The 23,892-nt window shown below is 42.5% G+C and overlaps 1 protein-coding gene across 1 annotated transcript in view; it reads right to left on the bottom strand.

Moving 5' to 3' along the window:
- The window catches only part of DNAH8 (dynein axonemal heavy chain 8), a 380,399-nt gene that overhangs the window by 95,252 nt on the left and 261,255 nt on the right, over positions 1-23,892 (bottom strand). The window contains exons 72-79 of the mRNA XM_026482812.4: positions 23,167-23,294; positions 21,992-22,163; positions 18,592-18,747; positions 13,584-13,739; positions 11,744-11,926; positions 7,905-8,010; positions 5,916-6,168; positions 5,616-5,806 (exon numbers count right to left, since the gene is read on the bottom strand). Coding sequence (XP_026338597.3) covers positions 5,616-5,806; positions 5,916-6,168; positions 7,905-8,010; positions 11,744-11,926; positions 13,584-13,739; positions 18,592-18,747; positions 21,992-22,163; positions 23,167-23,294 — 1,345 coding nt within the window. The remainder of the gene's footprint in view (positions 1-5,615; positions 5,807-5,915; positions 6,169-7,904; positions 8,011-11,743; positions 11,927-13,583; positions 13,740-18,591; positions 18,748-21,991; positions 22,164-23,166; positions 23,295-23,892) is intronic.

The raw sequence follows: 23,892 nt of genomic DNA, 5'->3' as shown, positions 1-23,892 counted from the left end.
TGGAGGGCGGGAGGGATATAATACTTCCGTGGGTTTTTAAGGGAGGAGAGTGTGAATTATAGCATTGGATCACATGTTGAAGCAAATCACAAATCAAATGAGCATACCCAACGGGACAGTCTTCCACTCAGACACACAGTTATATTTACAGCTTCAAAATTCCTCTATTTATCAGCCGTGTTGTTTAATTCAGGTGTGTGCAAAACAGTGATTCTGAACTTCTAAACCCAGAATCCTCCTGAAGAACTATCAAATGCCACCACATCACGTATCAACCCTCGGGCAAAAGAGGGGGTAGACCGGACTGCCATCAGCGGCTGCTCTCCCACTAGCACCTTCCTGAGAAGGTGAAAGAGCTGAAGTATTCTTTTCTTGTAAATCCCCTTGCGCCCCCTCTGGGTCAGCGGCTCTGAGCACCACAACACCTTTAGAACCGGCAAGCCTTCCTCTTGACACCCACTCCTTGCTAGTTGGGGGAAGAGAAAGCCATCTTCTCGCACCATTTCTGCCAGTACTGGGTTCACTGAAGGAGAAGCCACAGCTGGAGAGCATCATCTGTAGACTCAAGGTACTCTGCTTCTCTAGCTTAGAGTCAAATGCATTTTCTTCTTGGTTCTTTCCAAAAGAAATGTTTTCATGGGACCATAAGCCTCAAAGACATCCGGAGAAGACATTTAAGCCACAAAGAGTGTTCTGAAACACCCTGGTGCACCTCCACGAACCCAGAACAATCACAGTCCACTCTACCCCCCAAGACATTCTGGCTCTGCCTTCCTAGCTGCATAAAAGCAGACAAAGCACTCAATTTCTCTCAGTTTCCTCTTCCGTCAAATGGGTGTAATAATAGACTCTACCAGATTAGTTGTTGTGAAGATTCAATAAATTCACATATGTAGAAAGTTCAGAACAGTCTTGGCCCATAGTAAGAGCTACGTAATCATTAGCTGTTATTTGACATGAATTCTCTGTTTTGGAAGGCTCAGGTCCAATCCACTCTGGAAGGCGAGTGCAGACCCTCTAAGGTGTCTTTGTGTCCGTCATTTATGACAAAAGAAAGATGATATCTTTCTAAAATAACCAGGCAGGGAAAATAGTTATATCAATTATTCTATAACACAGGATTGTTCCTGGTATCTATTTCATTTTTCAAAGTATTCTGACATTCTTAGTTGAAGAGGAAAGTCAAAGGCACCTTCCAAATACTGCACAAAACAAGTAGGAATTGACACAAAGGGACAGTCATTCCTAGGAGATCAAATACTTCTGCAATGATAAATAGGTCTTTCTTCTTTCCCTCTTAAGTACTGAGTTAAAAATGATTTTTAAAAAATCAAGATCTAAGGGCTATATTTGTTAACTTTATAAAAAAAACACTGAAAACAAAATCATCTATCATTTTTGTAAAAATAATTTGGTTAAAATATAAGCCAGTTCGAAACTAATACAAATTGTACAATAAACCAGTTTTGTTTTGGTTTTTGTTTTTCAAAAAAAAACAAAAAACAAAAAACCTCTCTCCCTGCTGAGCTGATTGTACTACTGTTGACAACCTATCATCCAATCCCAAAGTAATCTTTTTAAAGCACTGCTCTGTTCATGCTACTTCCCGGATCAAAACATTCGATGGCTTCCTCCTGCCAACCAAATTCAATCCAAACTCTTCCCACCGGCTCTCCTGGCCCTGTGCGGTCTGACTCCCTGGTGCTCCCGCTTTACGAAGTGGGGTCACAGACGTGCCCTCGCCACGACCCAGATGCGCGCCCTTTTTAATTTTTCTGTGACCGCTCCAACCCTCCTCACAAATTCCCTCCTCACGGTGTTTCTCGGTCTCCTCTGAGTTACGTCCTTCCTCTCCGAGAATCCAGTCTCCTTCGGGTAAGGGCTCTGGTCCGGCTGGGTGGGGGAGGGGAGAGGCAGGTGGGCTGGGATTGTGTCGTGACGGGGAGGACGCCTCAGGTTGACATGCTGCCCTCCGGTCTCTGCCACAGGCTGGGATCCCTGTACCGCATCCTCGGTGCTGTGACAAATCCTGACTGACCTAGGCGGGCGCTGGGCTGCTGTCCACAGAGACTGGTCCTTTGTGTCCAGGAATAAAGTTCCCTGGGGCCTGCAGCTTCTTGGTTTGACCCCAGGGCTCTGCTGTGCCCAGCCCTGTCAACATGTCCACACCCACACCCCCGCCTGCCAAACCTCAGGCTTAGCCCTCTCACCGCTCCTCTCCACCCATGCTGCCCTGCGGCTGCCATGTGAGATTTGGCACCGGGCAGAGTGCAGAGTGCAGGGGTACCTCCCGTCTGGATGTTTCTCGAGCACCTTTCTGTACCCACCTATGGTTCTGCCTCAGGAGAGTAGGAAGACACAAGGGTCTTTGTACCTGACCTCTGTCTACCTCCAATTCTCTTGTCCTTCCCACTGTGGCCCAAAGTGCCAGGTTTTCTCTGGCTTTCTTTTCTCTTTTTTTTTTTTTGAAATAAAAAATTTTCATTATTTAAGTTATATTTTTCCTGAAACATTGCTACATACATTGTACCTTAAAAATAATTTGTGAAGTTGCTTTTTTTAAAATAATTTTTATTTTGTTATATTAGTCACCATACAGTACATTCCCAGTTTTTGATGCAATGTTCCATGATTCACTATTTGCATATAACACCCAGTGCACCATGCGATATGTGTTTCTCCTGCTTTCTGAATCATATCTGTCTCCTTCTCAGGGACCATGTTGGCAGATGGGATTCAGGAAGCAAGGCCAGCTCAAGGATCAGGAAAGAATCAAAGTATACCCCCCATCCCACTTCTCTGCCACAGTTACAAGGCCTTCCTGCATCTGAGGCCCATTTTGCTCCTGCTTCTGCCTAGACTCCTACAGGCTTCAGTGTCCCTCCTCCCCATGGCCCAGTGTGCCAGACACTGAGGATGTGGCCCCAAGTCCAAATGAGGGCTTTGAGGTGACTGCCATGAGTCAAAGGAGCTTTCTCGGTTTGGTAAATTCAGGCTCACTTTATTTAAACGTCACAGAGTCCACAAACCTGTATGCCTGGACCCTCTGTACAGCCTGCCTGCCTCTCCCAGGTGTACTTGTCACTCCCCCTCTGGGCCCGCAGCCTCTCATACATGGATGGAGCAGGTGATGGTCTCTGAGCTCACACAGCTGGTCAGTGGCAGAGCCCAGCTCCTGTCCCTGCTTCTTAGTCCAGCCCACACTTTACCGTACCACGCTGCCCTATGCTACACTTTAAGACATCAACTTCTCCAGGTGCACTAGACCTGAGAAAAACTATGAACTTCATGACATGCTCCAGTTTCCTTTGGACTACAACACAGGAAAAGTCAACAAATTTTAGCCATTCTGCATAATTGTCTGCAAAGTTTCTACAGCAGTCACCTAACCTGAAGCTGAGGAAGAAATTCACTAGAGTAGAGAAAGATGATGATAGAGTAATAAGTTCTAGTTTACTGCCTGTTTATTATAAATAGGATGTTGTGGATAAAAGTGTATTGTGCCCTATCCCCTTGTAGTCTGAATTTAGAAATACTCTACATCTTCTTCCTGCATGATCTCTTTCATTCCCATGGCTTTGGTGGTTATTTCTATGCCCTATCTTTGCAGCTGTCTGACTTCTTCTAAATTGTCTGGCCCACCCTTTCTAACTGTCTGCTGGATATCTCAAATTCGACACATGTGTATAGTCACCAGAGCTTCTCAAAGATGTTCAAGGTCCCCTGCTTCCACGCACATGGGACAAGCACGTGGCCCTGCTCTCTCTGAAGTTAGTGGTGGCTGTATGTCTTGCTTTGCCTAATGAAAGATGTGCATTTAGGTGACATGCATCACTTGTGGGGTGACTTTTAAAAGTCGGCACACGGTTTGTCTTATCCCGTTCCCCTGCCATAGTAATTACAGAAGCAGCTCCTGGGTGACCATGACAGGCATGTTGGAGAGAGAATAAATGAGAATATATCCTTATTGTGTCAAGCCACTGAAAGCTTGGGATTGTTTTTATGGCCACAACACCTGGCCTATTCTGACTGAAATGAGGGTCCCAAATCACATTCACTATCCCCCCCACCCTGACAATTCTCAAACTCATCCTCTTTCAACCAACTAAACCAGAAATCTTCGACGCATTTCCGACCCCTTTCTTGGCTCTTCTATCTGGTCTGTTGCCATTTTATTTCCATGACCTCTCCTTTATATTTCCATTGTCTCTACCCTAGGTATGTATTACCCTGACCTGTGGCTGGGAAGATTATAATAAACTCCCTTGAAACTCTTCTCTGTAATCCTATGCATTTTTGCCAGAGTCATCTTCCTAAAAGATGATATGAGGTTCCTGAGGGACCACATCACCACCTTACACAACTCCTTATCTCTCACGAGATCAAGAAAATCCTTCCTCTAGGAATCAAGGCTCACAATGGACATGCCCCCTTCATTCATTCCTTTTCGGGTGCTGTTCTGTTTCAGCCTGGAATGTCTCCTTCACTTCTACCCATCCTTCAGGTCCTTTTTAAATGCCACTTTCTTCTTTTTCGGGGAGAGGGGAAGCTGGTAAATGATTTACTAAACTTTACACAAAGAGCAAAACACATAAGAGATACTTTAAAACCTTTTCTCCATGGATCAGATCATCTGACAAATTCATGGCTTAACCCACAATAGTATATTTTCCAAAGAGCTCTTACTGGCTTCACCAACCACAAGTCTCTCCTTCCTTTTAGACATTAAGACTTTGTTTTTAGCTCTCTTCTAACATTTAGAGTATTCTGCCTTGTTTTGCAATAATTTTTTTTATTTTTATTTATTTATTTTTTATTTATTTATTTGACAGAGATAGAGACAGCCAGCGAGAGAGGGAACACAAGCAGGGGGAGTGGGAGAGGAAGAAGCAGGCTCATAGCAGAGGAGCCTGATGTGGGGCTCGATCCCATAATGCTGGGATCACGCCCTGAGCCGAAGGCAGACGCTTAACCGCTGTGCCACCCAGGCGCCCCTGCAATAATTTTTTAAATTATCTCTATTCCCACTTTGAAACTGTTTTCTTTGAAAGCAATGTCTGGTTTACCCTTCTACCCCAACACTAGTATGGCAGTTTTGCAGAGTATATACTCAATAAATACTTGTTTAACTGAATTGAATGAAAATACCACTCTTTTATCTTCTTAATGATACTTTTAACATGGAGATGGGCATTGAATAGAATTAACTGCCAATACGAAATACAAGCGTGCCCTTTTTTCCGTCTTAAAAGTCACTGATACTCCCTTACTCAAGGAATTGCTCTCTTGCAATAGAAACCTCACCACTGGCCTCACTTTTCTTCCCTTTCATATTCGGGTTTCCTAACCACAGGCAACAATGACCAAACTTCAGGTAATGATATAACTAAAAAAACAAAACGAAACACGGAGTGAACACGGGCCTGAAATAAATCATCTTGAGTAACCAGAGCAAAACGAATGGGAATCAGAAACGAAAAACAAAGTACAAAGAACTTCCCTTTCATGAGAACATAATTTCCCCACCGTATCATAAAAACGGGTCTCCAGCACAACGAAGAGCGTATCCGAAGCAATCTCCTTTACACACCACATCCACACCCTGAGCCCTTCACCTTTAATGAGAGCCTGAAACTCCCTGTGCTTCACCGTTCCTCTCTGAAGATCGATCTTCAAGGTCATGAGGAGCACGAAGAGGAATTTGTGGTTTTCATACAGGCCTCTGACAGAGTATATAAAAACTTCGTAAGTCAGATACTCAATAATATTCGTAATTCTCTTTTGAGGTAGTGGAGACTTCTCGGATCTGCAATACATTTTAAAAATTAAGGAAGTCAGCAGCCATTGCTAAGACAGTAGGAATACAAACAAAACTTTTAAGTGACTTTGCATGGGGCAGGGGAGGGACTCCCCACCTGGCCATGGACTGGTCAAATAATTTCAAGAACTGGGCCAGCGAGGTCTGGTACATGATGTTGACCATGCTCATCTCCGTGAGGAGGAAGTAGAGGATACTTCCGCGGGTGGCTGCCTGCCGGAACTCCTCCTGAGCTGTGTTAATTTTGATTTCCGTCTCTGCGGCCACGTGCAGCTTTTCACTTACTTCAGCTGCTGTCTGCTTGGTGATTCGGAGAACACCAATGAGAGATTCGTCGTCTACCAAGGAACCTAAAAGCCAAACAGGAAAACCTGTAGAACGCAAGAAGGGGAAGCGGCAAGGCGAGACGCAGCACTTCGGAAATGGGCCTGTTCGTTTTCAAGTCTACTTCTCCAAAGCCCGCAGGATAGAAGGGTGGGTATTAACACGCCCAAAGGCTGCTGGCCCAACTGTCATGTGATGCCTGAATCCTTCTAAACATTCCTGCAGAGAGGTTACCCCGTGCTGCTTGTAAACCTGCAGAAGGGGATTCCCAATGCAGCTCACATGACTGGTCTTCAAATGTCTGAAGACAGAATCTGGCTCCCTCCGCCTCCGGTGGTGGCCACTGTGCCTTATGTGACATGGACTTCACCTCCATTACCATCTCCACGGTCCCCTTCAAAGTGTCACGAGCTTGTCCATCCAAATGTACACACCAGCTTGCCGTAGAATGGCACCCTCTTTAGTCCAGCATCAGTACAACAGTGCTTGCCACTGAGAACTCGGGTCCCTCTCTGTCTCCAGCAGGAGGAAACTGGGGGACAGTGGAAGTGTCCCACCAGGAATTAAAAATCCTCATTTTACTTTGAGTTTCACCCCTCGTTATTGTTTTTAATAGAAATAACACATCTGCGACAATAAATTCAATTTGAAGATACGGAAAGACACTTTGGACATGCTGATCTAAAGGTCACAATATCTGCACATTGAAGTGCCCTGGCCTACCCTCGAATCCTGGACGACAGGTGAATGCTGCAGGAAGGTGAGAGCAGCACTGAGGAGCATTCTAGTCTACTCTGGAAGTCCAAATTGCAATTCGCCTCTCAGGAACAAGACCTCGATCCAGCACAGTCTAGGCCGGATCAGGGGAAGAGCCCTCAGCAATCTTTGCTGATATTAGGATGCCCGGGGGTATCCAAATGGCTGGGAGAAGTCACTGGACCAGAGGACAGACAACTTCACAAGCACAAGCAGTGCAATCAAGGCAGATAAAAGGACTTTTCCCTGAAGTCACCAACAAGGCAGTGCAGGAGAATGGTGTGAGAATAACGTATCATGTACTTCTGGGAGGTCAGCGTTTTTGTTTATCCAAGGAGTAAAGTGCTGTTGGGAAGCATTTGTTATGAGGCTGTAATAAATGGTACGATTTAGGCTACTGTAATTTGCCTACTGCAGAATAACACGGTGTTGACTTTAGTGTCTTTGGATGGATGTTTTTTATTTATTTGGAGACTACATCCCCAAATCTGGGTGTGGCATGAGGATCTGACTGCCCTAAGGAGAACCCATCCTTGACTTCTAAGTAAGAGGTCAAGGCAAGTGGCCAGTGAGCTTGGGCCTTGGGTGCTCAAGTGTCTTTGTCACTGATTACACACATCATTACCCACGATGGTAACTGCATTTCAGTGCCAAATGAAAATAGTCAATCTTAAAAAAAAATTAGATTGAGCAAATTAGTTTCCTTTGGGCAAGCAAATTAGCCTATTACGAGTTACCTAGCTCTATTGGGAGCCCTTATTTTTCTCAGTAGAGAGCAATTATATCAAGAAAACTGTGTTCTTCTCAAATGCTCCAACTCTGTTTGTTAATTCAAAAATCAGATTCTCGGAGGCCTTTTAAACATCTAGATGGAAACTGCCTCTTTTGTGTTTGCATTGATAACTCAACTGTTTCCTAACATCTATAATCACAAGGTGCTGAAAAGAGGGCCTAAGAAATCCTTGCTCGGGACCCATCGCTCGGTTACTTGTTAATGACACAGTACCTTTTGTGGCGCTTAACTTGTAGAGAAGGTTGTCTTCAAGTTCCTTCATCTTCCGTTTGTTGAAGGTCACATCCTCCAAAAGTTTAACTCTCTCAGACTCTAATTCCTGTTATTAAGAAACAAGAAATAGAGGTGCCTGGGTGGCTCAGTCGGTTAAGCGTCTGCCTTCAGCTCAGGGGAGCCTGCTTCTCCCTCTCACCTCTCTCTCCCTGCTCATTCTCTCGCTAAATAAATAAAATCTTTTTTTAAAAAAAAGATTAAAAAAAGAAAGAAAGAAACAAGGAATAATAGCAGAATTGTAATCACCGGTCATTATGGCAAATCCAATTTATTTAGTGCTTCTTATCAATTTTGGAAGTTTATTTTTTGAAGATTTTATTTATTTATTTGAGAGACAGCACAAGCAGGGGGTAGTGGCAGAGAGAGAGGGAGAAGCAGACTCCCCGCTGAGCAGGGAGACCGACACGCGGCTCGATCCCAGGACCTTGAGAACATGACCTGAGCTGAAGGCAGACGCTTAACCAACTGACCCACCCAGACGCCGCAAATTTTTAGAAGTTTAAAATAAAGTGCCTCTGGAATGACTGTACGTTTGTTCTTCTGGACACTTTTTAAAAAATTACGCCCGCTAGCATTAAGTTTCCACAGCGCTTACACTGGCATGCCTGAGATTCCCCTGCTAAAGGAATTGTGTCTGATTAGCTCTCTTCCTGGCTCTAAGCTTATTAAATAAGAGTGTCCCGTTCTCTTGGCTCTGTTCCCACACTGCCTCTGTGCGAAACGCTAACTTTATTGGCAATCACAAGCGGTAGAAGCAGAGACGTAGTATCAAAACCAAGAGGCCACCCAAGCCAAATGTGAGCTCTTGGTTTGGGATCTGCCTGTAGGGACACCAGGTGTCTGGCGTGACAGAGCCAGCTGCCACAAATCCATTTTCCATTGTTTTCCATCTCCTACTACCAGAGGGTCTAAACTGCATATTTTTTCTTACATAAATAATGTCTTTTTCAAGTTATGTTTTGAAAAAATTTTAAACTTTCAGAAAAGTTGCAAGGCTATACAATAAACTCTCATATATGCTTTGTCCAGATTCACCAGATAACAGTTTGCTTTATCAATCCCTCTCTCTATATACATATATAATACTTATTATCATTATTGTTCTTCCTCTTATCAGTGAACCATTGCTGAGGTCATGATCCTTTACCCCTAAAAACTTCATCAAATCTCCTAAGAACCAGGATATTCTCTTACACAAGCACAGTGCAATTTTCAAATTCAAATTCAAATTCAAATTTAACGTGGATATAATACTCTTGCTACGCGCAGAGTAAATTGAAGTGTCTCAATAGCATTTTTATAGCATTTTTTCCAGATCATATACAGAATCACACACTATAGTTGGAATTATGTTAAAGGGAGGTGTTTCTAAACTACTTATTTGAGAACGTTTCTTGAAAAACCACTTCAGAAATTCCACCACTTTCTCAAAGTCCTAAACCAATTTGTGGCTCCGAAGGCACAGCCCGGTGTTCGTCTCTACACCTGTCGCAGCTTGCATCACAATCTGTGTGTTGACCATGTCCCTCCAACGAGATTCTGCACTTGTCCTATTCACTTTTGTATTCTTGACAGCACTCACTTTGAAGAGCAGAGACTCAACCCAAGAAATATGCGTTAAATTGAAGTGTGCCGAATTGAGTTCAACAGCTTTATTTTACATCTGGGGAAACTGAGGACCCAGAACTATTAACTCCAAATCCCATCCCAACATGAGCCCCACGGCTGGTTACTGGCAAAGACAGGGTCATACTCTTATTCTCCAACTCCAAGACAGGTGGCGTGATTGCCCGTGTTTCAGAAGGTTTGCAGTGTTTGATGGGGGTGGCAACGGAAGTCCTGGCTGCATTTGCGGGGACGTACCTCGTGAGCTGTTTCCAACAAAATGGCCACCTCTGGGTGGCTGTAGAGGAACATCTGGACAAAGCGAAATCACATGAGCTTCCTTTTCAGTGTGATCTGGCAAAACCGGCATCGTGGTACAGTGGGCACCTGGGGGTGCTACAGCATGATCTGTAAGGTTTGTCTAGGAGGCCTGGCAGGGTGGACAGTCTGTGTGCTTTTAGGGGTTCAGACCCTATTCTCTCAGGTTTCTGTTTGTTCTGCCATAAGTGAGGGCGTAAGAGCAGGATGGTTAAGAGGGTTAAACATCGTGGTCAGGATGTCCTCCTACAGATTGTGTGTTTTGGCTCTTTCCAGCAAGGCTGCTGTAAGCACCTTAGCGCACCCCTTGGAGAGGAAGCTGAGGCCTAGAAGAGTGGGTGTGGGGCCTCTGGGGACACGGAGTCTAGCCTGCCTTAGACAATGGAGTGGCCTGCCTTAGGGAAGTTCGTGCAGCCTGCATGCGGCACCTGGACCAGTGAGGAATCCTCTCAGATCAGACCAACAGCACCAGTTAGGCCACCAAGGAAGGACTAATTTTCAACAGTTGGCACCATGTGGCCCCAAGAGGTGATGAGCAATGAATGGAAGGGCCCATGCTCTCTCTGCCTGGCTGTGGGAGGGGCGTGGTTCCCTCACTGGACTGTAGAAGTCCTGGGCTGTTTTTTGGGCGCGAAGGTCAAACAGCTAGTGAGAGCGATGCTGGGACTGCACCCCCTTCGCTCTGCTCTGCCAGACTGGCCGCCTTTAAGGGCCAGCCCCACCTTAACCATCCCCGTTAACCAGATAGGGCTTCTCCTCTCCTTTTACTGAGTCTCTCTGTTTCTCTGGTGTGAGGATCACTTCTATTTCCCTCTTCCAATGTCTTTCTCGTGTTTGTGGCATCTACTCCTATCGTTTGTCTTTCTCTTTTCCTTGTCCAGTCTTCTGCTGCCAATCTTTCCCTCACCCTCTCATGTGAAGCCTCTCTAGTCTTATTATTGCTAACCTTGCCCTTTCCTTGAACCCTCAATACTCTAATTCTGTGTAAGCAAATATAATCTTTCTTGGATTTTACGCAAATAGGTTTTCCATATGCAAATAAGTATAATTACATTTTATGCAAGCATATTTTATGCATAATGTTAAATGCTTTCTGAGATTTATCTTAAAAATTGTCTTCAACTTGTATCAGTCTCTTAAAATCTTCCAGTTTTAAGTTGTTGTTTTATTAGAACCTTCAATCATACTTAATTTCTCTGCTTTAATGCAAATTTTATTCAAATAAAATTAAAGTTAGGCTGAGTACTAGGTTGTAGTAGTTGAAACTAACCCAGTGGTAATACACTCATTCAGAGCAATTTCTTTTTCTCTAGGATCATTATTTTAGTGAATTTTTCAGGTACATCAAAGAGTATCCATCCATAGGACCATAGATACGAAGGCCCACATACTCCAAGGTTTAAAGACAGAAGTAGAAAGAGATGTGTGAGTAGTGCGTGTGTGTATGTGTGTGAGCATGTGCGTGTGCGTGCGTGTGTGTGTGCGTGAATGTGTGCGCGTGTGTGTGCGCGTGTGTGCATGTGTGTACGTGTATGTGCGTGAATGTGTGTGCATGTGTGTGTGCGTGTGCGTGTGTACGTGTATGTGCGTGAATGTGTGTGCGTGCGTGTGTACGTGTATGTGCGTGAATGTGTGTGTGTGCGTGTGTATGCACATGCACACGTTTGGGGTTGGAGGACAGCTGAATTAGTTACATGATTTCTTGACAGGAGATAGCTAAACAAATATATATGTTAATGAAGGTAAACATGGTTTGCTTAATTTTTTCCTTCCCAAATATTTAAAAATTTCACAATACATTTTAAGCATTTATTATAATTTATTAGAAGTAGTCCTTTACCTAGAGAAATTATTACCTGTTTCTCAGTTAAAATCACTCTCCTTAATAATTGATTCTCAAGTCCTTTCATGGTGACTGTAAAATCAATGACTGATGTTTTAGCATTGATCTCAGGGGTAAAGGCAGGGTTGGGTAGCTTCGTAGTAATATAAAGTTTAAATGTATCCATGATATCACATTCCTTATCACCAACTTTCACCTACATCAATTCAAATATAAAATCAAAAACAGTTTAAAGGGCAGGGCAAGGAATTTGGGGTTAACTTAGGAAAGAATCTACCAGAGGTCAGTGCTGTAAAACTTAAATGAATTGCAAAGGAAAAAGTTGTAAGATTTTAATCACTGATCTTAAATAATTCAGATTTGTGGTCCTGCCGGAAGATGTTGTTAGCCATGACACCAAACAAATTAAATGAACAAACAAATTAAATGAAACAGTTAAATGAATGAAACAAACTAAATGAAAAATTTATCCCTATGTGAAAGTGGGACCTCACGAATGGATTCGAAGTGAGCTAAGAGCCTGGAAAGGGTTGGAATGCTCATTGTGTTTCACTGCAATAAAATTTCCTGGCAACAACAACAACAACAACAAAACAAAACAAAAAAACAAACAAACAAAAAAATTTATCCCTAACAAATGTGGAATAAAGGAAAACTCAGATACATCTGAGATTTGACTGTTTTCTCCTACTCGAGGAAATTGTTTCCTACTGAGGAAATTTGTGGTATTTAGAGGAAGTGTTTGTTATTTCTCTTTGCATTTCAGTCATATCTGAAGCACATTTGACAAAAGTAAGGATTAATGAAATTTTCAAAGAAAAAAATGCCAACATGTTTTTCAGAAACATAAGTTTTATCTTAAACACTACAATTTGTGGTATATTATATTAAAAAAAACAACTGGTTTTGCTATCTAAAATTTAGGTGGAAATTATACCATTTTTAAAGGACTTAAATTTTTACTTAATCTTGATTCTACAAATGGTTGGAAAACACTTCCATAAGACACTACCATGTTCTCAAGCACCAAGACTTCACACTGCAGATAAGAATCCGTTCTTTTGAAAGGCCTTCAGGAATAAAAATCCTACACCCTCCTTTGGCATGTTAAATACGGCACATAAAGGATTCACATTATGAAGAAATGTTTTCTAAATAAATCTTTGTTTAATGAGAATATTTGCATTCTGTACTTATTCACTGATATTCATGAAATTAAGTTGTCCAAAGCAAAAAAATGTCAATCAGAAATGCTGTCATTCATCAAGAAACAAAACCAAAGAAGCCTAAAGGTAGAGAATGCCACCAATTAAAAAGTAAACCCTTCTACTGGAAACGATTCATGTTCTCACCACTGATGGAAAACAGGATACCACAGCTTCTAGCAAAGTCTGTGAGTTTAGATTGAAAGTTAATACAGAGGGAAATGAACAAATCAATGTCCATAGACTTTATTAAAATGACATTTTCTCCTGTGAGAAAATGCAGGTTTTATTGTACAGATGAATATATGACTTGTGAATCCAATTTTCTCGAAGCTGCCGATGTTCGTACATATATAGTGTGTAACACTAATACATTATTATGACCAATGTCTTTCCTTAATATGTTATTTAGCGTCCGCTAAATGGCTACTCTTACCAAAATATTGCTCTCCCCTGTATTTTTCATATATAATTGAAAAAATAAGGGAAACACTAAATACAAGTTTGGAAGTAATTTTCCCAGTGTATCAAATACTACCACCTGAAAGAAAGTACCTTCGCTGCTATGCTCAAAAAGATAAGTAGATGTCACCATTGCTCTTTTCTTGTCTTCTTCCTTTTTTTTTTTTTTTCCTTCCCAAAGCTCACCTTGAATGTGGTGCCTGATTTAATGAAATTTTTTTCTAATACATTATCCAGGGCTGGATCCAGCTCTTCACGAATGTCCTCAATGAGAAGGGGTCGGCCCAAGGAGAGGCTGTCCTCCAAGTGTGTGCGGAAATATTTATGGTTCAGAGATGTCACCTAAAAATAAAGGGTTCATTGCTACATAACTGTGACAAAGAATGTGCTTATTCCTAAATGAAAACCAAGAGATTTGCTGCACAAGTGCCTAAGAATTTTCAGGGCCATATAGGAAGCCTGATGAAAATAAAAGTTGTAAGATTTTAATCACTGATCTTAAATAATTCAGATTTGTGGTCTGAAGGAAGAACATTTAATTTTCCAAACTTGGTGAGCCCGTGACTTTGTGGGGGCTCTGGGTGAGCAAGAGTCTCTCTGATCGAAGCAGGAGAATCGAGTGGCCCTCCTTCAAGGGACTGTCAGAGCTCTGCTCTTCCACGGAGCAGGCCTGTTACACATACATAGTTACGGTCACTCAGGGAAAGCAAAGTGACTTGAGTATTTGCGATACTCATTTATCTCCTCAGGACCTGCTCATGAGATGATCAAGTGATTAAAACATAGGCACAAGAATGTCAGAAACTATATATGGAGTCAAACCAAGCCCATCTGTGTATTCTGCCTCTAACAGTGGCACAACGGAAGAATATGATAGGTACTTCCCATAAAATCAACTTAAAAGACTGTATATTCACTTTTTATATTATATATAGTTTTAAATTAGAATTCTGAACGCCTGGTGGGACCCCAGTGTTTTAGTTCAGTGTTTGTTGATTAGTTAAAATAGACACACTAGGGGGCGCCTGGGTGGATCAGCTGGTTAAGCATCTGCTTTTGGCTCAGGTCATGATCCTGGGGTCCTGGGATCCAGCCCCGCATCGGGCTCCCTGCTCAGCGGGGAGTCTGCTTCTCCCTCTGACCCTCCCCCCTCTCATGGTCTCTGTCTCTCTCACTCTCTCTCAAATAAACAAATGAAATCTTAAAAAAAAAAAATAGACACACTGGGCTGGCTGATCTTTGCATTGGCCAAATGACTCTGAACTCTTACTCCTCCGATGATCCCTCCCCTGTCTAAATGGGAGGATTTCCAACAGGTCATTCCTCAACTCTCCATCTCCTTATACTCTACGCTCTGGGCTCCACCACGGCGTCTATGCTGCGGTGACTGCTGATCTTAAGACACAAGGAAGACCCACTGGGACAGCAGGCGATTAAGGGAGTGGAATGAAAAGAGATTCTCTCTCCCTTGCTATGAAAAAGAGATGTGGAATTAAAAACTAAATAAGTCTACCCATGTCCTGTTTTGGATAAAAAGGAAATAACTAAAACAGAAATCCTGCACATGAAGGAATTTGTTTCCCCGGATGGATAGCTTTATTTACACAAATGATGAGCTGTGAAAGACCTCATTATGAGTTGACAGGGTAAATGAATCTAAACAAAGAGCTTTAGCCAGCTTATTAAACAAGATGAAACAAGGTCCCAATGAGACTAAATATAATTGTCCTGCTCTGTTTCCTAAGGAGTAAATTCTATTTTCGTGATTTGCTTCCTAAGTGTGATGGTTAATATTACTTGTCAGCTTGATGGGGGTAAGGGATGCCCAGAGAGCTGGTACACATTATTTCAGGCTGTGTCTGTGAGGGTGTTTCCAGAACAGATTGGCCTTGGAATAGGTAGACTGAGTAAGAAGGTCACCCTCACCAATTTGGGTGGGCATCATCTAATCCATTTAGAGCCCGTATAGAGCCCAAAACGGAAGAAGAGCAAATTTGCTCTCTGCTTGAGCTGAGACACCCATCTTCTCTTGCCATTGGACATCAGCAACCGGTTCTTTGGCCTTCAGACTTGGACTGGGACTATACCACTGACTCCCCTGGTTTTGCAGACCTTCAGACCTTAGACTGGGCCTACATGACCAGCCTAACTTTTTTTTTTTTTAAAGATTTTATTTATTTATTAGACAGAGATAGAGACAGCCAGCGAGAGAGGGAACACAAGCAGGGGGAGTGGGAGAGGAAGAAGCAGGCTCATAGCAGAGGAGCCTGACGTGGGGCTCGATCCCACAATGCCGGGATCACGCCCTGAGCCGAAGGCAGACGCTTAACCGCTGTGCCACCCAGGAGCCCCTGACCAGCCTTCCTGGACCTAGCTTGTAGACAGCAGATTGTGGAATTTCTTAGCCTCCCATCAAACCCATGAGCCAATCTCTCATAATAAATCTTTTTCCATATATCTGTATTTACTTATTTATTAGTATTATACTCAATTAGTCACCATATAGTACATTCGTTTTTGATGTAGTGTTCAATGATTCATTAGTTGTGTATTTTTTAAAAGATTTTATTTATTTTATTTTTGAGAGGGACAGAGAGAGCGTGTACGAGTTGGGGGAGGGGTAGAGGGAGAAGCAGACTCCCCACTGAGCAGGGAGCCCGATGTGGGACTCGATCCCAGGACCTGAGCCGTAGGCAGATGCTTAACAGAGTGAGCTCCTCAGGTGCCCCTTCACTTGATTTTCTTGTGTAGTAGCACTATGTGGTGGCCTGGGTCACCTGCACAGAGACTCTAGTGTTGGGTCTTTACAAGGTGGTCAGGGAATTTTTTTTAGGGCAACATGATGAACACCTTGTCTTCCTGGAAGTCAGAGCTGAAGGTTCTGGAGACAGTGTTGAAGTTGGCCTCGACAAAGCTGCCACAGTGGCATGCAGTCCTGGACATACAAAACGTGTTTTGTTTTTCATTTATAAAGTGTTTCACTTTTCGTTTTGTTTTCCTTCCCAAATAAAGAAATAATATTTTTGTTTGATTCTGTTTTCATTTATATGTGTTTGTGCATGTGTTTATCCACATGTTTAAAAACAAAACGACTCCTAAATAAGAAGACTATAGTTCAATCTCCGTACGTTCCAGGAGTTGATGGTTTTAAAAACATGTCAGTCTCTCTGGTATATTTCTATTACTTCCTCAAGAAGATTCCTGAGACTGGGTGACATCAGGAAGGACATCATCGAAGGTTATCACGGAGCTTAATGCCAAAACGGAGAGACACAGCTACGATCAGGAAAATTAAGAGCAGGAGGAGTAGGGAGAGGGACAGTCAGCAGAGGCAAGAGGAATGGAACAGGGGACACACTGTAGTTGCGCTGGACCCAGGAAACAAAGTTGAGGGGCAGGAATGCTCCCGTACACTCCACTCGTGCTTTCCTTCTGTGAAGACTGCTCCTCACAAGCTACATTCCCCCCGACTTCATTTCCCTCAGCTCCGCTCCTCTGCTGACACTCTCTTTCTGGGATTTCTCTGGGTTTTCTAAGTCGGCAGACTGGTGCGTCACTATCAGTGAGCTGGGAGCACCTCAGGGGTGTCCCTTAGTGTCAGGCAGCGTCCACACGTCAGGGAGGCCTCATCTCAGAAGGAAATCTTTCAATATTATGCCCGTAAGTGGTGTTTGTTGTAGGCTTTTGGTAAATGCTCTTGATCTGATTAAGGAAGAGCCCTCCTATTCTTTTTTTTTTTAAAGATTTTATTTATTTATTTGACAGAGAGAGACAGCCAGCGAGAGAGGGAACACAAGCAGGGGGAGTGGGAGAGGAAGAAGCAGGCTCCCAGCAGAGAAGCCTGATGTGGGGCTCGATCCCAGAACCCCGGGATCACGCCCTGAGCCGAAGGCAGACACTTAACGACTGCGCCACCCAGGCGCCCCAAGCCCTCCTGTTCTTAATTTGCTGGAGGCTTTATTACGAATGGGTGCTGAATTTTACCAGGTGCTTTTTCTGCATTTATCAGGGTGATCGCATGATTTTTCTGTTGGTTTTTTTTTCCTTGTAATGATGGCACACTTTGATGAATTCATTGAAATTCAATAAATGTCAGAATGCCTACTCTGTAGAAAAAGCAGTGTAGAAAATTGTATAAAACCATAAAATTTGCCAGCAAGAAGTTTATGATACAGTAAAGACAAAAGACAAATGTGCAATGAACGGTAATTGAAGACGGACTCTAAGTCCATATTATAAATCCAAACAAGACATTAGGAGCATTCAGGACAGACTGTATTAAACTGAGGACACAGGGAAGTCTTGGTGAAGGTACTATCGGATGTGGCTTTGAAGAACACTCAAGATATTTATCTGGGATGTAAACGCAGTGGGCAGTAGGGTAAAGAAAGACATCCTGGTCAGGAGAACAGCATAAGCAAAAATAGGCAGCCAGGAGACTCAGAGCACTGAGAACACCGCCTGGGAAATGGGACAGCCTGTATTCGTGGTTGAAGTATCGACGGCAAATCCGAGATGCTGGAATCCTGCCTTTGCCTACCTCTACCTTAAAATTAACACCTTATTATGGCATCTCGGTGGCTCAGTCAGGTAAGCAGCCAGCTCTTGATTTCAGCTCCGGTCATGATCTCGGGGTGGTAAGATTGAGCCCCGAGTCAGGCTCTGTGCTGGACGTAGCACCTGCTTAAGATATTCTCTGTCTCCCTCACCCTCTGCCCCTCCACCCCTCCCTCTCTACATACATACATACATACATACATACATACATACATACATAAATAATAAAATTAACACCTTATTGCCATGACCCCAACTCTAAAACTGGACTCGATGATGCCATGAGGTACCATGGGCCTGAGCGAGGTTGGAGCAAATAGCCTTAAACCGAGGTGTCGTGAGTTCTATTTTTGCTGCTTTCCTATAAGCCTAAACCCAAGAAGAAAAACCACATCCAACATTGATTGGCAAAGGCAACAGAGCCAGGGAAAGGGACAGACAGGAGAGTGCACCACGAGAGAACGCAAAAGAGAGAAAATAATCCGAGCCCTTGCCCCAAACCACTGTTACAAAACTCAAGGGTATAAATTAACAATTATCACTGATATGAAAGCTTTATGACTGGCAGAATCAACTGAAATTTGGGGGAAATTTCATGATTTTAAGAATGCTTTCCCATACACCAAACGGTACTTACTTGCAAGTCATTTTCTCTTTCCTTTGATTTAATCCAAGTTTTGCCTTGAGTCTGGGGGTCTATGAGGAGTGGGTATCTGGTGGCCTTCGTCACAATGATGCCATTCTGAATTGAGAGGTCATCTCCTGGTAATCCCTGCAGTCCCCACTCCCCAATCTAAGTAACAAGAAATAGATATGGCCAGTCAGAGAAGAACAAGAATGCTTTCATAGTAATTAAAAGTGCCACAATATTAAAAGAACTTAATACTGGGATATATTTTTTTTTTCCATTGAGACTAAGCAATGGGTACCTAGAAAACAAACAAACTTGTAAATGTGAACCAAATAACATTCACCTAAAAAAATAAATTTATAATCTAATAAATCTTTTAATAACCCAAGATTAGGGTTTAGCGTTTCATGTTATATTTTCAAACTTATGAGGGAATATTGTAAAATCTGTGGATTTTTGAAGCATGGTTGCTGAACATTCAGAGAACATAGGGGCTTAAAATACAGTAAGACTGGGTGAGTGGTGGGATCCAGACTAGGCAGAGTTAGTGGAAACGAATACACTGACATGTCTGGAAAGATAAGCACCAAGGGTTAAACCCCTGAAGCCTCCCTTTCCTGCTTTGGCTCTGTTTACTTGGAGGGCAGGATTTGCATAGCCATAGGCAGAGAAATTAGGAGAGGTAAGATATTATATTGGCAGGTGCTCATCAATGACATTAAAAAAAATGTATTTCCTGGGGCATCTGGCTGCCTCAGTCGGAAATGCATGCAACTCTTGATCTTGGGGTCATGAGCTTGAGACCCACATTTGGTAGAGATCACTTAAAAATAAAGGCACCGAATCGCCAAGAAACTGTTGAAAAGGAAAAACAAAGCTGGGGGCATCACAATGCCGGATTTCGAGCTGTACTACAAAGCTGTGATCACAAAGACAGCATGGTACTGGCACAAAAACAGACACATAGACCAATGGAACAGAATAGAGAACCCAGAAATGGACCCTCGGCTCTTTGGGCAACTAATCTTTGATAAAGCAGGAAAAAACATCCGGTGGAAAAAAGACAGTCTCTTCAATAAATGGTGCGGGGAAAACTGGACAGCTACATGCAAAAGAATGAGACTTGACCACTCTCTCACACCATACACAAAGATAAACTCCAAATGGATGAAAGACCTTGATGTGAGACAGGAATCCATCAAAATTCTAGAGGAGAACATAGGCAGCAACCTCTACGACATCGGCCAAAGCAAACTTTTTCATGACACATCTCCAAAGGCAAGAGAAACAAAAGATAATATGAACTTATGGGACTTCATCAAGATAAAAAGCTTCTGCACAGCCAAGGAAACAGTCAAAAAAACTAAGAGGCAGCCCACGGAATGGGAGAAGATATTTGCAAATGACACTGCGGATAAAAGACTGGTATCTAAGATCTACAAAGAACTTCTCAAACTCGATACACGAGAAACAAATAAACAAATCAAAAAATGGGCAGAAGATATGAACAGACACTTTTCCAATGAAGACAGACAAATGGCTAACAGACACATGAAAAAAATGTTCAAAATCATTAGCCATCAGGGAAATTCAAATCAAAACCACATTGAGATACCACCTTATGCCAGTTAGAATGGCAAAAATTGACAAGGCAGGAAACAACAATTGTTGGAGGGGATCCCTCCTACATTGTTGGTGGGAATGCAAGTTGGTACAGCCACTCTGGAAAACAGTGTGGAGGTCCCTTAAAAAGTTAAAAATTGAGCTACCCTATGACCCAGCCATTGCACTACTGGGTGTTTACCCCAAAGATACAGACGTAGTGAAGAGAAGGGCCATATGCACACCAATGTTCATAGCAGCATTGTCCACAATAGCTAAATCGTGGAAGGAGCCGAGATGCCCTTCAACAGATGACTGGATTAAGAAGTTGTGGTCCATATATACAATGGAATATTACTCAGCTATCAGAAAGAACAAATTCTCAACATTTGCTGCAACATGGACGGCACTGGAGGAAATAATGCTAAGTGAAATAAGTCAAGCAGAGAAAGACAATTATCATATGATTTCTCTCATTTATGGAACATAAGAACTAGGAAGATTGGTAGGGGAAGAAAGGGATAAAGAAAGGGGGGGTAATCAGAAGGGGGAATGAAACATGAGAGACTATGGACTCTGAGAAACAAACTGAGGGCCTCAGAGGGGAGGGGGCTGGGGGAATGGGATAGACCGGTGATGGGTAGTAAGGAGGGCACGTATTGCATGGTGCACTGGGTGTTATATGCAACTAATGAATCATCGAACTTTACATCGGAAACCGGGGATGTTCTGTATAGTGACTAACAGAATAAAAAAACATTAAAAAAATAAATAAATGAATAAACTTAAAAAAAAATCCTCCCTAATTATGAGAGAATTGCCAGCCTGCCTCCAGGTAGTCAATAAAATCACCTGAAATCCAATGAATCCACCAGCCTCCACCTTCAATAAATTGTCTCAGCAGCCTCCAAAAGCTATAATTAATAAGGAATATCGTGGCCCACTTTGCCTCATCAGTGTCCACCCCATCTTTAATACATTATCTAGTCCCTGTAAACAACCAGTTGAACATTGTTTGAATTGGAAAAGATTAATTTTTTAACTTTTAAATATAGATAACACAAAACTAATAACATGGCTTCCCAAAGGAAACAGCCACCAGGGAACATATTTACACATCTGAAAGCTGCTCATGAATACAAATTGCCTGGAAAGCATTTCATGCCATAGGAGCTCTGCAAGATACACTGAAAATTGACAGCAGCGTCAAATTCCCAGCAAGGAAAGTTAGTGTCGTGGGCGCACCATCACTCAGTGATAACAGAACATACTGTTGTACTCTGCTCTTGGACACTACGGAAAGATGGCTCACGAATAAAAGAAGATTAATACCAGTACTTATGGCCTAGCTAAATGCCTGTAATCTCCTAAAGTGTTTGAAAGAGAGTGACTTAATAGGAGTGTTGCAAATAATGGAAAGTTAAAAGAAGAGCTCAGCATTAGCAAGCCTATAATTCATGAATGCTCTTTTATTTTTTTTTTTTAAGATTTTATTTTCTTATGTGCGTTCTACCCCCAGTGTGGGGCTTGAACTCACAACCCTGAGATCAAGAGATGCACGTCCCACTAACTGAGCCAGCGAGGCACCCCCATCTTTTAGTTCACAGCAGTGCAATATTAATTTGAAAGCAAGATTTCTTAAAACTCAAAGGATCTTTTATATCAAAAATAAAGGTTTCTTTCTAGTTAATTCTTAAGTGTTCAAAACAATCTTTTCAATTATGAAAAAAGAAAAAAATAGGTGCACCGTGATTTTGTAGTAAGGCTGAAATTCAAATAATACTATGAAGAAAGTAATACTCACTGTTGGCGGATCCACCAACATCGAAATAAGATTCAGGTTTTCCGTGAAAGGAATCTTCCGAGCTCTCAGCTCTATCTCCCATTGATCTTTAAGCAAATAGTTCCTAAATATCTGATTGAAAGGACCAAGGTAGGAAAGGAATCCAGTGCACAGCAGAATATCCCCTACAAGTCTGTGGGGAAATGAGACAACGTGAGTCACCGAACACATTCACGTTCTCCCATTAATGAGTCTGAAAGGCCACAGGGCAGCTTTGTTTTCTTACCAGGCCAAATCCTTCTCTGATCCCTGCTTAACTCTTGGTAACCAGACACGGAGAGACCATGCAGAAGGGAGCCCCCAAAACCCAAATGGTGGTAGGAGGGGCCATATTTGGGGTAGGCCAAGGAGCAAGAGAGAGACTGCTTCCTTGAAGCCTGCACGTCCAGAGACTTCGCTCCTAGGAAGGAAAGCATCCTTTTCCCCTGCCATGCCCTGGTCCTGTTCAGACTCAGTCCTGATAAATATTTTCTTCTCTCCCTCCGGCTCTCCCCTCCTCCTCCCACTCCTTGCTATTCTTGACTCCTCGCTGATTTGGCTCTCTTCCAGTTTTCTGAGGACACCAATAGACACCACCACAAGTCACCCTTGCAGTTAGAGCAAAGCACTGATGCACGTGTTCACAGTCACTGAGCTGAAGATTATAGAACTGGAGAAAGTATCTAGAGGGTTCTGGCAAATCCAGACAATAACAGAAGCGCTGATATTGGGGCGCCTGGGTGGTCAGTCGGTTAAGCATCCGACTCTTGATTTTGGCTCAGCTCATGATATCAGGCTCGTGATGGGCCTGCTTAAGATTCTCTTTCTCCCTCTCCCTCTGCGCCTGCCCCCCTCAAACAAAATCAAAAATTAAAAAAAGCAACAACAACAACAACAAAAGAAACACTCTTGTACTGAAAACCTACTTTGCTGAAACAAATTTGAGATTGAAAATGTTTCACAACCTTGTAATCCCTCTCCGTTTTACTGAGAGTGGGTAGCCTCAGCTGTAAGATCCAGAAATGGATATATGGAAACGAAGGAGCAAAGCCCTTCACCCGGGGGGTGTATTTTATTTTCATTAATGTCACAAAGAGGTGGTGTTTGGGGTGATGACTAAGAAGGAAAGCAATTATAACAGAGGCCAAAATTTATACCTATTAATCTGAGCTTTGAACTCTTTGCTTTGCTGAGTCCATCGGACCTTTTCCCCACTCAGCCCATCGATGAGGGTAGAAGCTGCCTGCATCTTTTTCCGGCACATATCCGCATCATTTAGCAAATCCTACATGCATAAAGGGCGAATATCTCAAAGAACTTTTCCAAGTGCTTAAATCAAACATCCATTGCATTCACACATAAATATACAGCGAGGAATTTCTTAATTTGCAAACTAAATATAGTCTAAAAGAAGCAACGTGAGTGAAACTTTACCTATTAAATTCTGGTAACTGAGTCATAATATAGTTATTTTACCTTACAAAATTTCAAGGACAGAGATTCTGTGAAGGAGAATCCGAATCACATAAATTAATATAGTATTTCTAGTCCATGTTTTCAAAACAGAATCAAATCAATAAAATATACCATTTTAGTTCTTGAACTTAATAATGCTGAGTTCTTGGAAGTTTACAAAGCGATTTTTTTTCCCCAGAAAAATTCTACGCGACAGTGATGTGCTGCAGCCAGCTTGTATCAACTCACCAGAGCCAATCGTCACACATTTAGAAGACTCGCGGGGCTGGTGTTGAACACAGACATTATTAAAAATTAAATTGCATAAACTTACAATTACAGAAACCACATTAAGAGCAAAGGTGAGAGATGATCAGAACTCATCACCTCCTATCATTCACTACATTTTTGAATCATCTCTGGGCTTG

Source organism: Ursus arctos, unplaced genomic scaffold, assembly GCF_023065955.2.
Source record: "Ursus arctos isolate Adak ecotype North America unplaced genomic scaffold, UrsArc2.0 scaffold_31, whole genome shotgun sequence".
Classification (NCBI taxonomy): Eukaryota; Metazoa; Chordata; class Mammalia; order Carnivora; family Ursidae; genus Ursus; species Ursus arctos.
The sequence above is the reverse complement of the archived record's forward strand: the minus strand, read 5'-3'. Positions and strand labels throughout refer to the sequence as shown.